Source organism: Parasteatoda tepidariorum, chromosome 1, assembly GCF_982258835.1.
Source record: "Parasteatoda tepidariorum strain Cologne lab strain chromosome 1, Ptep-v5.0, whole genome shotgun sequence".
Classification (NCBI taxonomy): domain Eukaryota; kingdom Metazoa; phylum Arthropoda; class Arachnida; order Araneae; family Theridiidae; genus Parasteatoda; species Parasteatoda tepidariorum.
The window spans coordinates 5,101,606-5,115,419 of NC_141755.1; the positions used below are offsets into that span (position 1 = coordinate 5,101,606).

Below are 13,814 nucleotides of genomic sequence, written 5' to 3' on the forward strand. Positions count from 1 at the left end.
ATTCACAGTTTAGTGTAGAAGAAAAATTAATACATAATTTTTTTTTTTTTCTGAATCCAAGGTATTAATGAATAAATTACAACTTTAAAATAATTTAATATATTTATATATAATTAAGTTATTATATAGTAAGCATAGCTGAACTGAAATTTTTTTTAAAAACGAAACTCATTCTGCAAAATAATGATATAGCTGAGTGTCTACGCATGCGCTTTTCGCTAATCCTGATAAATTATTGGATTCAGTGCTGACCTCTGTTGGTATGTTTTGCCATTATACAACATCCTTCATCAGATTGGTACTGAGCATGCGCTTTTAGGTTATTGCAAATGGCGGAGTCTGTTATTGTTCCATGGCGAACGTCAAGGGAATAAATTCATGCCCGAAACGCTACCATTTCGAGGTGAGAGCAAAATTTAAGCTATCGTAACAATATATTTTATACAGTTACATAATATAACATTGAATGAAAAAATTGAAATCGTTTAATCAAATAGAATAAAAGTGGCACAATTTATAGAACTTCAATGTTATAGTACATCGACTCCCTCAGCTTCCCCACTTTTGGTGGGGTTGGTCCTCATTAAGATCAGTGATTCACAGGAAAAAAACATTGCAACAAAATGATTAATGCTTACTAAGTAAACCTTAAGTAAATTAAAATTCTATAATGTTTCTAATAAAGCATATCTCATTCAATCGCACATTACTAAAATAACATCAATGTTTAGTTACTATTCATGTTTTGATTTGCGGAAAATATATGTTTATATCAGTATTAAGGCTGTAATTACTGTGATTTTGCATCATTTTTTACAATATTATATATCAGAATGCATGATTAAGGTGATCAATTCGAAAAAAATGAAAGAAATATAGATATTTACGCCTTATAATTACACCATTAGTTGTAGTTCCACTTATGGTGCACTTAAAATTTTGTTTATATACTATTGGTACAGTCTTTCTACTTGTCAAAGGGATGTTAAAAACTTATACTAATTATTTTTAGCAACTAAATCTCTGTATATTACTTTCAAAATTGTTCGAAATTTTTAGTTATGATGTGTATTCACCGATATTGGAGCGCCCTTTAAAATGCTGTCCGCTCATTATAATCGTGGCGTTCATATTGTAAACATTAGCTAAAGAATGGGGGATTTCGGTCACTTCTTAAAGTATTCGTATGTTTTATGTAATAAATACGTTCAAGTTCAATAAAATATCGACTTATATTTAAAAATTTACTTATTTATTGTTGTATATTTTTGTTGTAAACAACGCATATTAATGAAATGGGGGGAGAAGACTGACTTGAAACATTGTGCGGCTAAACGTTTCTTTAATTCTATATATTAATTTAAAGTGTTATTCTAAGTAAAATTTATACATGAAACAAGGAAAAATATTTATTATTATTATCTTCTTTTCTCTATACATATGGCAATTTCTACTTAGTTAGAAAATCATGCTTTTTACACGATTTCTTTATGTGTACATTTTATATTTTTAAACAATTAAGTTTAGCGCAGTTTCATAATTTAATTAGTTTTATCTTCTGACTAAATGTAAAAACAGAATATTTTAATTTTCTTCATTATTGAAGGAACTAAAGTCTTGGAATTAATATTTACAGTTACTAGCTTTTTTTTGTTGTTGAAAAAATTGCTTTAAATCTGATTAAAAGTTTTATAAATCTTATTCTATTATGTTAGGATATAAGGTATAAGAAAATTTAAAAGCTCTGTTTTTAAATTTCATTATTCATTGCTAAATGTAAACAATTCATATTGTTTTAAAAGGGGATAAAAAGAAATTAGCACTCGTAAATTCCTATAAGCGTTCTTGGGTCTGTTTACATGGGTTGGCAATATTATTAATAAAGTTATATTTCTATTATTATCAACTTTTTTAAAAAATCTTTTAAAATCTAGTTTGTTTCCTCGAAAGCGCTCTTATATCTTACAATGTCTGTTTTGCTAATGACTTTAAAATATGATTTATATTTTTACCTTTATTTATTAGACTACAATAACAGTTTAAATTTTTTATTTGCCACTTGTTTTAATTTATTTACATCTTATTATATTCGGGAAAAGTCATTTTAGAATCTTTTATTGCTTTTGTAGTAAGTAACAATTGGAAAAATCATTATTATGAAATCATAATGTTTTGTTGTATATTCAAATTTCTGTTTTAAGGCTTATTTTTATGGGGATATTTCCATACCGTGATCTGTCGCTCCAACTACAATCGCCAAGGTGGCAAATAGATTTTAAATTTGCAAATTTTTTTACAAAAATGTAGATGTTTGCACGGGGATGGTTACGAGTTATAAATTTCGAGTTAGTCCCTTTCTGTAATGTTTTTTTTTTTTTTTTTTAAGTTTCTCTCGGGCCACTACCCGGAAGTTTGCAAGACAGATCACGATACGGAAATCTCTTAATTTTTATTCTGCAGTTTATTAGTTTTTATTATTCAGGGGTCTGTCCGAGCCAGATTTACTACCGTAGTGGTACTTTCCAAAATTCAACTTTAAAAAAAATGGTAGTTTCACAAAATACTTTTTCTTAAAAAAAAGATTTTTTGTCTCATAAGGAACGACAAATCCATATTTTTATGTTGATTTTTTAATATAATTTTCACAAATTATGTCTAAATTTTCACAAAATGGGTAACTCTCAGAAAAACCTAGACAGACCCCTGTTATTAGTACTTCAAATTTAATGCAAACATTGTGTAATTCACTGCTCACGGAAGGCTCTTTTATTTCTTGATAATGCTTTAACTATGATATAAAGATAAATTTAAGCATTTGAAACATTATACATTTAAAAAAAAAATTTTTTTTTAAAAATTACTTAACAGATTTTCATTTCACTTCCTCATCAGTTTTTATCTGAAATGTGAATTACAACTTATGAATAGTTTAGTTGTAAAGAAATGTCGTTTTTTAGGATTAGGATGTTATCCTAAATCCAATATCAAAGAAAAGTTATTTATTTTAACTTAATAATTTGTCAAAAATATGACTAAAAATAGTTTAAATTATGAAATTATTATTCAAGAGTGATTGATGTTGAATACTTCGAAATTAAGCGTGTTCATCTAAATTATTAATTTGAATTTAATTACTTTTTGCAATTCTTTCAGAGCATTGTCGTGTGTGTTTGTTTCAACTACCGATATACCTGTGGTTTAAGGCAAAAACTATTGATGTCAATGCTTGGCAAAATAAGAAAGGAGGAAGAAAAAATTAAAGACATTTTTTCGACCCTAAAGAGAAAAAAATCTTAAATTTTAATACCAACTATAGTCAGAGCTAAATTGACTAAATAGGTCCAAAATTGTTTTTCATAAAACTAATGTCTTGTTTTAAATGCAAAAGTATTTGTTGCTATGTTTTTTCCTCTAGTAGTACTAATTTAAAAATGTAACAATATTTCAAAATTTTGACATTTGCCGTTTTAAATCTAAGCTATCGATATAGTAAGTTTAATAAACAAACAATTTTTTAAATGTGTCTACTGGGATATTGTAGTCTATAGATTTAAAAATTAACAAAATATGATTTTAAAAGTCTGATACTGTAGAATGTTTTGATAATGATGATGGTATGTGTACTTGGTTATAGTATCGAATAAGCACCTTGTCTTTTGTCCTTGCTTATTTTCTTGTAAAAAGTTCTTTCTACATTATTTTAATATATCTCTTTGTTTAAGTTTCAAATCATAGCTTCCTTGTATTTTATGTTTTAATAGTTCGGATTTGTTTAGCCTCCTTTCTTCTGGCTAGGTTTTTAACCCTGAAACAAACATTTTTAGCTGAACACACCATTATTACAGATTTATTTAAAATGAGCTTAATTCATGAACTTTTGCCCTTTTTTTATGAAAATTATAAAGATAAAATAGTGTATAAAATTATAAAATAGTGTTGAAAATACATAAATTATTATTTAATGTCTCATTATATTATTGCTCATTCTTCTAACATTTTTTGTAATTGTATGAAAATTGTAATTAAAAAATTGTATGAAAATGTTCATGACTGGAAAAGTTAGAAAATCTGTTATTGTGTACAAATTTTTTGAGTTAAATTCTAAGCTGGCTGATCTTAATCAGCTTAAACTTATTAAACAATAATTTTAAAATTTATTTGAACAGCTTAAATAAAGCATTCTTCTTTTAATTACATTAAAATTAATAATATTTTGAAGTTTTTTAATATTTTATTTTATTTTATGTTATTGATGTGTTTGCCCTTGATTATTAAGTTATTGATTAAACTATTTCACTCACTATGATCTCGATAAACATTTATAATTTATTAACACTGCTAATTTTAATGTTACGTTTTTGTAGAATTAACTTTATGAAGCTAATTTTTTACAATCAAATTACATTTTTAATTATGTATAGAGACTTAATACTTTTTTCCTGGATATTTTTTTTCTCATTAATTTTTACTTCTATAATTTATCTAATACTCTTTTCATTTAATTTATATTGAAAATTTTTCTTTTTTGAATGCATTTTTAATTTGTTAGAGGTAAAATTATAAAACAAAATGAATTTTCAAAACTGGAAATATAAGGTATCAGAATGTGACAAGTCTACTTAAATGTGCTGTTTCATTGCTTAATTAAATTCTTCTTAGGTATTCCTTTGAAATTCTTGTAAGCTGTTACTAAGTAATTTATCAAAAAAAAAAAAAAAAAATTCTGGCAATATTAGTATTGTGCCAGTTGACATCTTTTTTCTTTTTTTTTTTTTAATTTTCCAATAATAGTTTCAGTTATCAAAGATCTCAGAATTCTGATCGTGGATATATGTGAAAGTGGCACAGAAGAAATGTGTTAAAGCCATTTGATCCTACCAATGAATAACGTAAGATTAATTAAAAACAAATATTTCAATGGATTTCAAGTTTCATTATCTTTTTATTCAGATCTTTTAAAGGAGACATTATAGTATAAATAATGAAATGCTCAAATATTGGCTGATTTTTTTAAAATATGTCATTAACACTGAAATAAATTAGACATTTTTTCAGAAAAGTAATAAGTTATTTTCAGAAAAGTAATAAGTTATTCAGAAAAGTAATAAGTTAGTTTGATTTTATAACTCAATTTTATTTAGCAAATTAATAGGAAAAACAAATTTTTATAGCCATAAATAAAAACATTAAAATGTTTACTTTTCCTGGAAAATTCTATTATTAACACACCAATTTTGTGTTACTTTACTTTAAAAAAAGTTTGGAAACTAATGTTAAAAAATTGTCTAACAAAATTGTTTTTATAGTGTTCCGAATAGTAAAATAATTGATTATAAGAATTTAGATCTGCAAAACATTTTTTAGAATATTTCAAAAATGACTTTTCATGAAAATAAATTTTAAAGTTTTACTTTGTACTATGTTAGCACTATAATGTTTCAAATTTTAATATTAACTAAATTTTAGAAAAATATATTGTATATATCATTATAAAAGTCTCTTGAAAGTATTCAAACATAAAACTTACTGTGTGATGTGCTTCTTTAAAATCATATCTCCTTGTTAAAATACGAACACAATTTTGGTTTAAAAATTTCTAAAATATCTATAATAGCATAAGTTTGTAAAAAAAAAAAAAAATCTTATTCATTTCTTTTTGTAAGTATAGAATAATAATAAATTTGAAAATAATATTCTCGATAAGAATGAGAAAAAAATTATTGTTATGTAAGTGAATACTCATATTTTACAAATTAAATATTACAAATGATCAGAATAGTACAATTATAACATTATATATTTTTAATGTTTTTTTCTTTTAATTTTTTAGATATGGAAGGGGAGGACTTAGCAATTACAGTCCTCACATGTGAGGGAGATATTAAAGACCCCACATTCCCTTTCAAACTCCAGAAACTTGTTAGCAAGTTGCAAAACCTCATCTCTGATGGTATGAAATCATTTATATTTTATATATGAAAAGAAAAACCCTTTATCTTCTATTATAATACTCTCTATTTTTCTGATTTAACTTGGTAATGATGTTGATTTTTCTTTTTTATCCATTTTACTTTTTGTGTATTATAATTTTAAATAGAGATGAAAGGAGTATTTCTCCAGATACTAGATTCGACTCTATTTCTGTTATATATATATTATATGTGTTTTTCATGTATTTGTTTGCTTTATTATTAAAATTTTACGTGGTGTTTGCAGACGCTTGTTTATTGCTCTTATCTTTTTTACTTTGAATGACATTTAGACATTCTTGTGTCCAAACATATTGAGATTACTTGTAATAGGTTAATCTATTTTGTTAGAATAAAATTGAATTTTTACCTAACAGTTGTACCAAAAATCATACTGAATATAAGCAAATTGTATTCAAACCCTGTCTTTATGTAAAAAAAAATATTTCCAGTGACTTGTTTAATCATCCCTAAAGAACATAATTATGAAAGATGCATAAGCATTATATACGTTGTAATATGTTTTTTTTTTATCTGCAAATAAATTGCCTAATAACTGATATTTTTAAGTGCTTTACGTAATGAAATAAATAAAAAATGCAAAATCTATTTAATCAAAATAATAATAAGTTGTATTGTTTCCATAAGAATTTTTTTTTAAAGAGCTTAAATTTTAGTTAAGAAATAACAATTATTCATTACATTCAACTGTTTAATACAGTGTTTCCGAACGTGGGGCCCATGCCCCACTGTGGGGGGGGGGGGAGTTTGCTTGTTAAGGGGGGCAATTCTAAAATGGACTCGACGCGAGTTTAACCATTTTGCTCCGGGCCATTTAAATGCTATGCTAGATTTCGGTGCCAAAATTGAAAGAAAAAATCAAATTCTTAAATAATTGCAACCAATAAATATTATAAATTCTTTTGACGAGACCAGAATATCAACTGGGTTTTTGGTGTCGTCAAGTTAACCTCCCTGCAGCAGACTCCGCTTGGACTTTCAAACTTTAAAGAAAAATTTTGAAAAGATGACAACAGTAAAGTCTCTATTTACTGCTCACACTTCAACTCATAATCGTATTCTTGAGGCTAGTTATAATTTTTTTTTTTTTTATTCATCGCTAAATCTGGAAAAAATCATACTACAGGAGAGAATTTTAAAAAAACGTCAATATCAGCATCTCTTAAAACTGTTCTTGAAAAAGATGACAAAGCTGTAAAAGCTATGCCACTCAGTAACAATACTGTTAGCAGAAGAATAGACGAAATGAGTGAAGATATTGAAAAACAACGTGTTGAAAATATGAAAACAAGAAAATTCTCAGTGGAAATGGATGAATCAACTTTGATAAACAGCGTGGCAGTATTGATGACTTACGTAAGATTTATTGATAAAGGGCATTTTGCTGAAGAAATGTTGTTCTGTAAAAGATTAGAAAGCACCACTACCTCCATTGATATATATAATAAGCTAAAAAAGTACATAGATGTCAATAATATACCAATAAATACATAACATCTTGTGCTGCAGATGGTGCTCCTAAGAGAAATGGCTGCCTAAAATTGATGAAAGATGAGAATCTAGAAATGATTCTCGTGCATTGTGTTATTCATAGGGAAAACTTTTTAGCTAGAAACATCTTGCCTGTTCTAAATGAAATACTACATTCAGTAATAAAGTGCATCAATGATATTAAAGCTAATGCCAAATGTGAGCTTTCTCTTCAAGCTATTTTGTGAAGAACAAAATGCAGACCATGTGAGACTTTTACTTCATACTGAAGTAAGATGGCTCTCTAAAGGGAACTGCTTGAAAAGATTTATGGAACTGTTTGATATTCTTAGTGATTTTTTAAGTGACAAACCTATAATGAAGTATCTGTTAACAGTCTATGATAAAGCATTTGTGAGTTATTCAGCCGATATCTTTGAAAAACTAAATATATTAAATAAGCAACTTCAAGGAACAAATAAAACTCTTGTTGGTGCAAAAGCGAAGATATTTGTTCTCATTACCTTTATTTAGTAATGTCAGATATGTATAAAACTTTGAACAGTTTCATTGGCTCCAAAAATGTGAAGTAAATTATACCGCTTTACTTGTTATTGTCGATCATCTGAAAATTCTATCGACTGATTTAAAAGAAAGATTCTCTGATTTAAAACAAATTGATTTTCTAGCATGGATGATGCAACCAAAGTTAGTGGATTTGTCTGATATATCAAATATGCAGTATCAAGAAGAACTCACAGAAATTCAAAATGATGAGTCAGTTAAAACTTTATTTAATATAAAGGGAGTGATGGCATAGTTATGTGAGGAAACAGAAATCAAATATCCAAATGTGCAAGAAAACTATTGCTACCGTTTCCATCTTCATATTTAGCTGAATTTGGATTTAGTGCTGTAAATGATTTACTGTTAAAAAAAGAAATCGTCTGGATATAACACAACGGGGATACTTGAGACTGAAGCTAACCAAATTGGAACCTAACATAAAATCTCTGTGCTGCAAGGATCTCACTAAATTAAAATATTAAATTATTATTATAGAAAAATCTTTATTAAAACTATTTGAATTTTAGTTTTTCATTATATGTTTTGAAAATTTACCTACTGTGTTTCGTTAACTAGTGTTCAGTTAACTGTCTTCCTAAAACCTATCATTTAAGTTTCTTAAGTGAACAATTAAATTTTTTAATATTAAAAATTATCTATGTGTTACATAGGGGAGCATAAGAATTTTAGAAAAACTTAGGTGAGGCATGGCACAAAAAAAGTTGAGAAACACTGGTTTAATAATTGTTCAGTTTGTGTAAAAAGATGAACTACACAACTTAATATTTTTCTTGTTATTTATGTATAAGGGCAATTCCACAAAGAGTGATCCAGAGTCACTAAATATTCAAAGTTATCATAAAATCAAAAATGAAAAAAAAAATTGAAATGTAGAAAATGTACATTTTCTAATAGTTTAGATGTTTTTTAAAATTATAAAAAAATTTCAGTTGAATTCTAACAAAGGGTGGAACATGCTGAATTTTAACATAGGTTTTCTACTTTGTTATATTCTATTCTAATGGAGTTCTGACAATATTGAAGAGCAATAAAATAGTTTTTAGTATTATATATAACTATTTTATCCTTTTATCTTTGTTTTATATATTCTTTTAATTTGGCCTACATTTTTTTTTACATCTGTGATTAAAATTGATTAATCAAGATAATCTACTTTCCCTGCTATATAATTTTTAACATAATTTTAAATTTTTCTCCATCAATACTTTAGTAAGATAGAAAATTTTAAAGTTTTTGTTTTATAAAGTAAGGCAAGATATTCAAAGAAAGAAATTCTTTAATTGAAACTACCAATAGTTAATATTTAAAAATTAATTTTATTCAAGGTAACACACATAACAAAAAGTTGCATGTGTTACTGTTACGTATGTTAGAAGCACTTATACACTTTATTTATTTATTTATTTTTTTTCAAAATGAAAAATTTAAATCATGTCCGTACATTTTCCATAACCGCTGCACAATTTAAATGCCAAAGCTACAAATAAAGAATTGTAAGATTCTGGCTTTTTATAAAATCTGGTCGGTAGAAGCATTAATAAAATAGCAGCATAATAAGAAGATAATTTTGAAATTGATAGGATTTGATTGTTTTCCCAAACTTCTATTTGTTTTATGTTTATGTTTGAGTGGAATATTTCAACTGGATATGTCAATATGGATAAGTCTTAAACAGTGTCATTATCTGGAGCAAAAAGAATAAAAAGTTGGAGAAAAAAAGAAGAAAAAACACCAGATCCTGCATTTCAAAGGCAAGGAAATAAAAAAATTCCTACAGAAAGAGAAAGTAAATAAAATTTGTGTTCTTGAGAAGATGCAGCATGGGGTCAAAGTTGCAAAACAGGTACAAAAATGCAAATGCAAAATGATAGATGAAAGAATAGAAGAGGGACATAAGTTAAATATTGATGTCAGCATATTGAATTTTAAAACAGCTTTTTAAGTCAGCTCTATTCAAGACTTCAGTCATGAAGGAAAGCAGTTCGCAAATCATTTAAAAGTATAGCTATTATGCCAGGAAAGAAAATTGCTGTAATATCTGTGTTAGCAAAGCAAATGAGACTTGAACTTTCAAAACATATTGATAATGATATAAAACATTCATTGCTAAGCATTTCATATGAACTTAAATTACTGATAAATGAATTTTTCTACATAAATGACATTGTTTATAGTATAAGCAATGTCACTTATGTAGAAAAATTCATCCAAGCATAGTATAAACTTTATACTATGCTTGGATTGAAAGGCTTGATTGTCTGGATTAACAAGAGAAAAAACTGATAATATAACGTAGGAACTATCTAACCATGTTTCAAAGAGAAGTGTATGCTGCTTTTTGTCAGTTACATCCTGAACTTTCAGTTTCGTTTTCAAGATTTTGTGCTTTGCGACCAAAAAATTTATTGCTATTGTAAGATACCACTTAGAATCAATGCAAATGCAAATATCATGAAAATTATATTCTTTTATTGAAAGGCTAAAATAAGGTTTATGACAATACATGGTGATGGTAAAAGTATTTACGTAAATCATGTAAAAAAATCTTGTTTCTAATTGTTGGAAGGGTGCATGTAATATTTGTAAAAATGGCTCATTGTTTGTTCTAGTTTTCTAGCCATCTTCTATTGTAGTTTTGTAACGAGGGAAAAAAGATGCCAATTGTCACGTAATAAAAAAATAAGATAGCAAATGTACTCTTAAAAATTGGGCTAACTTTGAATAATACATAAGGGTTACAAGAATCCAAGCTGATGCTTTCCAAAAGAACATATTTAGTAGTAAAATCCAGGTAGTTCAAGTTGACTTTGCAATGGCATATTCTTGTGAATATCAAAATGAAGTTCAATCAGCATTATGCTATCGAGTTTCTGTTCAATTATTCCCCGCAGCTGTTTCCTTAGACGGTATTTGCTCTTCATTTGCAATATTCTCTGATAAAGACTAAGGTAAAAATAATGTCTGCACTTTTATTTTAAGACTTATTGAAAAGCTGTTTCAAAATTATTCTACTTCAGAAGATGAACTTACAGAAATCCTTTATAGCCAAGTACAGAATTTAAAAATAAGTATATGGTTAAATTATTTCATCTTTTGTCAATCAAAATATAAAGGGTATTCATTATAAAGAGTAATATACGCAGCAAAATTTCAGATTTGTTTTTTTTTCTGCATCAAATTAATTTGCACCTTCAATCTTCTTTTTGCAAACTTAAGAAACATTTAACAACAAATAAAGAAAAACATAAAAAATATAGCTATTTCATATTGACTTCAAAAATCAAGCCATTGATTCCCTGAAATATTTATTAGTTGACAGTTGTTACAGTTTTAACAAGACATTGATTGTTTTGTTAAAAAATAAAATAGTGAGCTCCGTTTCTACGGATCTCACTATTTTATTAACAACGCAATCTGAAATGAATTAATGAAATCTTTTTTATATTGCAGCAACTACTTATGCACTTATTAGTAATTTTTTATTAAAAATGTTTTTTTTTTTCTTTCTTATCACTGTGCCTGAAAATACAGTAGTTTTTCTTTATCACTGTATCTGAAAGTATAGTACAGTTTTTCTTTATCACTGTACAGATTTTATTTTCTAATTTTTCTTATTTTTTAAACCCTTTCCAGAGGAAAACCCCATCAAAGTAACTAAAGTTGAGCCGTGGAATAGTGTGCGAGTAACATTCAACATCCCCTTAGAAGCTGCTCAGCGACTGAGACAACTTGCTGAAAGAGGTGATAGAGTATTGAGGGAACTTGGCATTCTTTCAGTTCAAATTGAAGGAGACCAAGTAAGTAAAAGAGAAAAATAACTGTCATTTCATTCACTTGAAGCAGTATTTAGAATCAAATAATTAAAAAAAAGTTATTGACAAGTTCACTATTGAAACGAAAAGACGGATCGATGAATAAAATTAAGCGTCTATGAAAATGATCTCAATTGATATAATTATGTGTAAAAAGAAGTTTACCTATCATGAATGATAAAGTTATTTTAAGTAAATAAACAACTATGTTTTTTGTTTAAGTTTGCATTTAATTTTATATTCTAAAAAATAGTTAGTTTTAAAAGGTGAGAAAAGGTTTCTTTGTTTGAGGTGTTTGTTTTTTCTAAAATAACTTTTTTTTCAAATTCCCTGTGGCAGAATTTTTTCTGACTTTCTGCGACAAACCTAATTAGAACCAATATCTTTCTGCAAGATATTTTTATCCTTATAAATGTATGTGTAATGAATTTATAATAATAAATGAAATTCGTGTTTATAAAATAAGTCTACATGCATAGAATAAAACTGTAATTTCATAATATAAGTTTACATTTCTTAATAAGTTTAAATTGTTTAAGTATAAATTTGTATAATCTTCGATAATAACGAAAAGTTATAAATGTATAGATCTGAAGACAAAAATGCTTACTAGAGCATAAATAAAGATTACCCAGAACCTGTAATAAGATAGAACTTATAGAAATAGCTAAGAATGGACAATTTAAATTTATAAAACAAGATAACTGAATTTGAAGTATCAGTTTAAAACAGTATGATGTAATGTTTCACTATAGTATTTATATCAGGTACAGAAACAAATCAGGTGAAAAAATTAATATTGAAGTTGAGTAATCAAAATAATAAAATAGTATTGACTATAACCGAATTCTAAAAGCAAAAAAATTAAAGCAATATTTGCTTCAATTTTTTCTACATCTAATTAATTTTACCTAATTAATTAGATTCGATTAATATTGTACTGACTTATTGAAAGATTTTTTTTTTAAAAAAAGGAGGTAAATAAAACTTTTTTCGTGATCAGATTAAGTTCAGAACGAAAAAAATACACAGCGCTTGTGATTTCGCACTGTATTGTGTAAATATATAGCACTGATTCCACACGAAGTATGCAGAAGCAGTTTCCGACTCAATATGCTCAAGTCTATTCAACATCTCGAAACGAAATAGTCTTTATCAGTACTGAAACATCGGTATTAGAGCCATATTCATTGGATGCGATTTTTTTCGCATGCGTATAAAATGCTCTGTTCTCATAAAAAAACACAAAGCAAATTACTGCGCCAGCGATAGAGACCGAAGTTGGCAAATTTCCAAAAATAGCTTAATAAAGGGGGGGGGGAAATTCTCCCCTTTTTAACCAGTAACAGTTTGTGTTGGAGATTAACGGAGAATTACGAGCGCTTTCTCCTTCCTCGGTACGCTAGAAAAAAAAATATTTAAAACAATTCTGTAAGAAAAAAAGTTTGAACCATTATTGCTTCTGCAGAATTTTTTTGTTTCTGAAGAAAATGATTTTTTTTTTGTTGGTAAAACAGCTTCTGTTTCTGCAGAATTTATTTTGAGAACTTTTGTTTGTGGCAAACCAAAAAATTTTTATTTCCCAAATAAAAAAAAATCTTTCTGCAAGAACTCAGTCGCTTTCTGCGACAATGTCGCTGTGTCGCCGTGTTTCTGCCACGGGGTTCAAATTTAACTTTCAACTCTAAAAGTAAATCATTGTTTTTTGTCCACTCTGACTGCAACATGAAGTTGTATTGTCAAAAAAATCTTTCTAAGTGAGAGTCACACACAAATATTTTAATTTGCTTATTTCTTTTATTAAATTTTCTCTTTTCATATTTGTTCATGTTTCCTTATTTGGTGCAGATGTTTTCCCGGTCCTTGGGAGAATGGTTAATGGTCTCTCCTAAAGGTTTTCTTCAACACAAAGTCTATGGAAAAAATTTTGTGCTTCCTAAAAGTGGTTGTAAAT

At 27.0% G+C, this 13,814-nt stretch overlaps 1 protein-coding gene across 4 annotated transcripts in view; it reads left to right on the top strand.

Moving 5' to 3' along the window:
• The first annotated feature begins 255 nt into the window (after positions 1-255).
• Positions 256-13,814, top strand: part of LOC107452001 (uncharacterized) — a 49,012-nt gene continuing 35,453 nt past the window's right edge. The window contains exons 1-4 of one of the 4 annotated variants that reach the window (XM_016068266.4): positions 272-403; positions 4,792-4,889; positions 5,831-5,950; positions 11,682-11,845. In XM_016068266.4, the coding sequence (XP_015923752.3) occupies positions 5,833-5,950; positions 11,682-11,845 (282 nt within the window). In that variant the 5' untranslated portion in view covers positions 272-403; positions 4,792-4,889; positions 5,831-5,832. Of the gene's footprint in view, positions 653-4,791; positions 4,890-5,830; positions 5,951-11,681; positions 11,846-13,814 lie in introns of all 4 variants that reach the window. The other 3 variants (XM_071180221.2, XM_016068267.5, XM_016068265.5) reach the window with 3 other exon arrangements.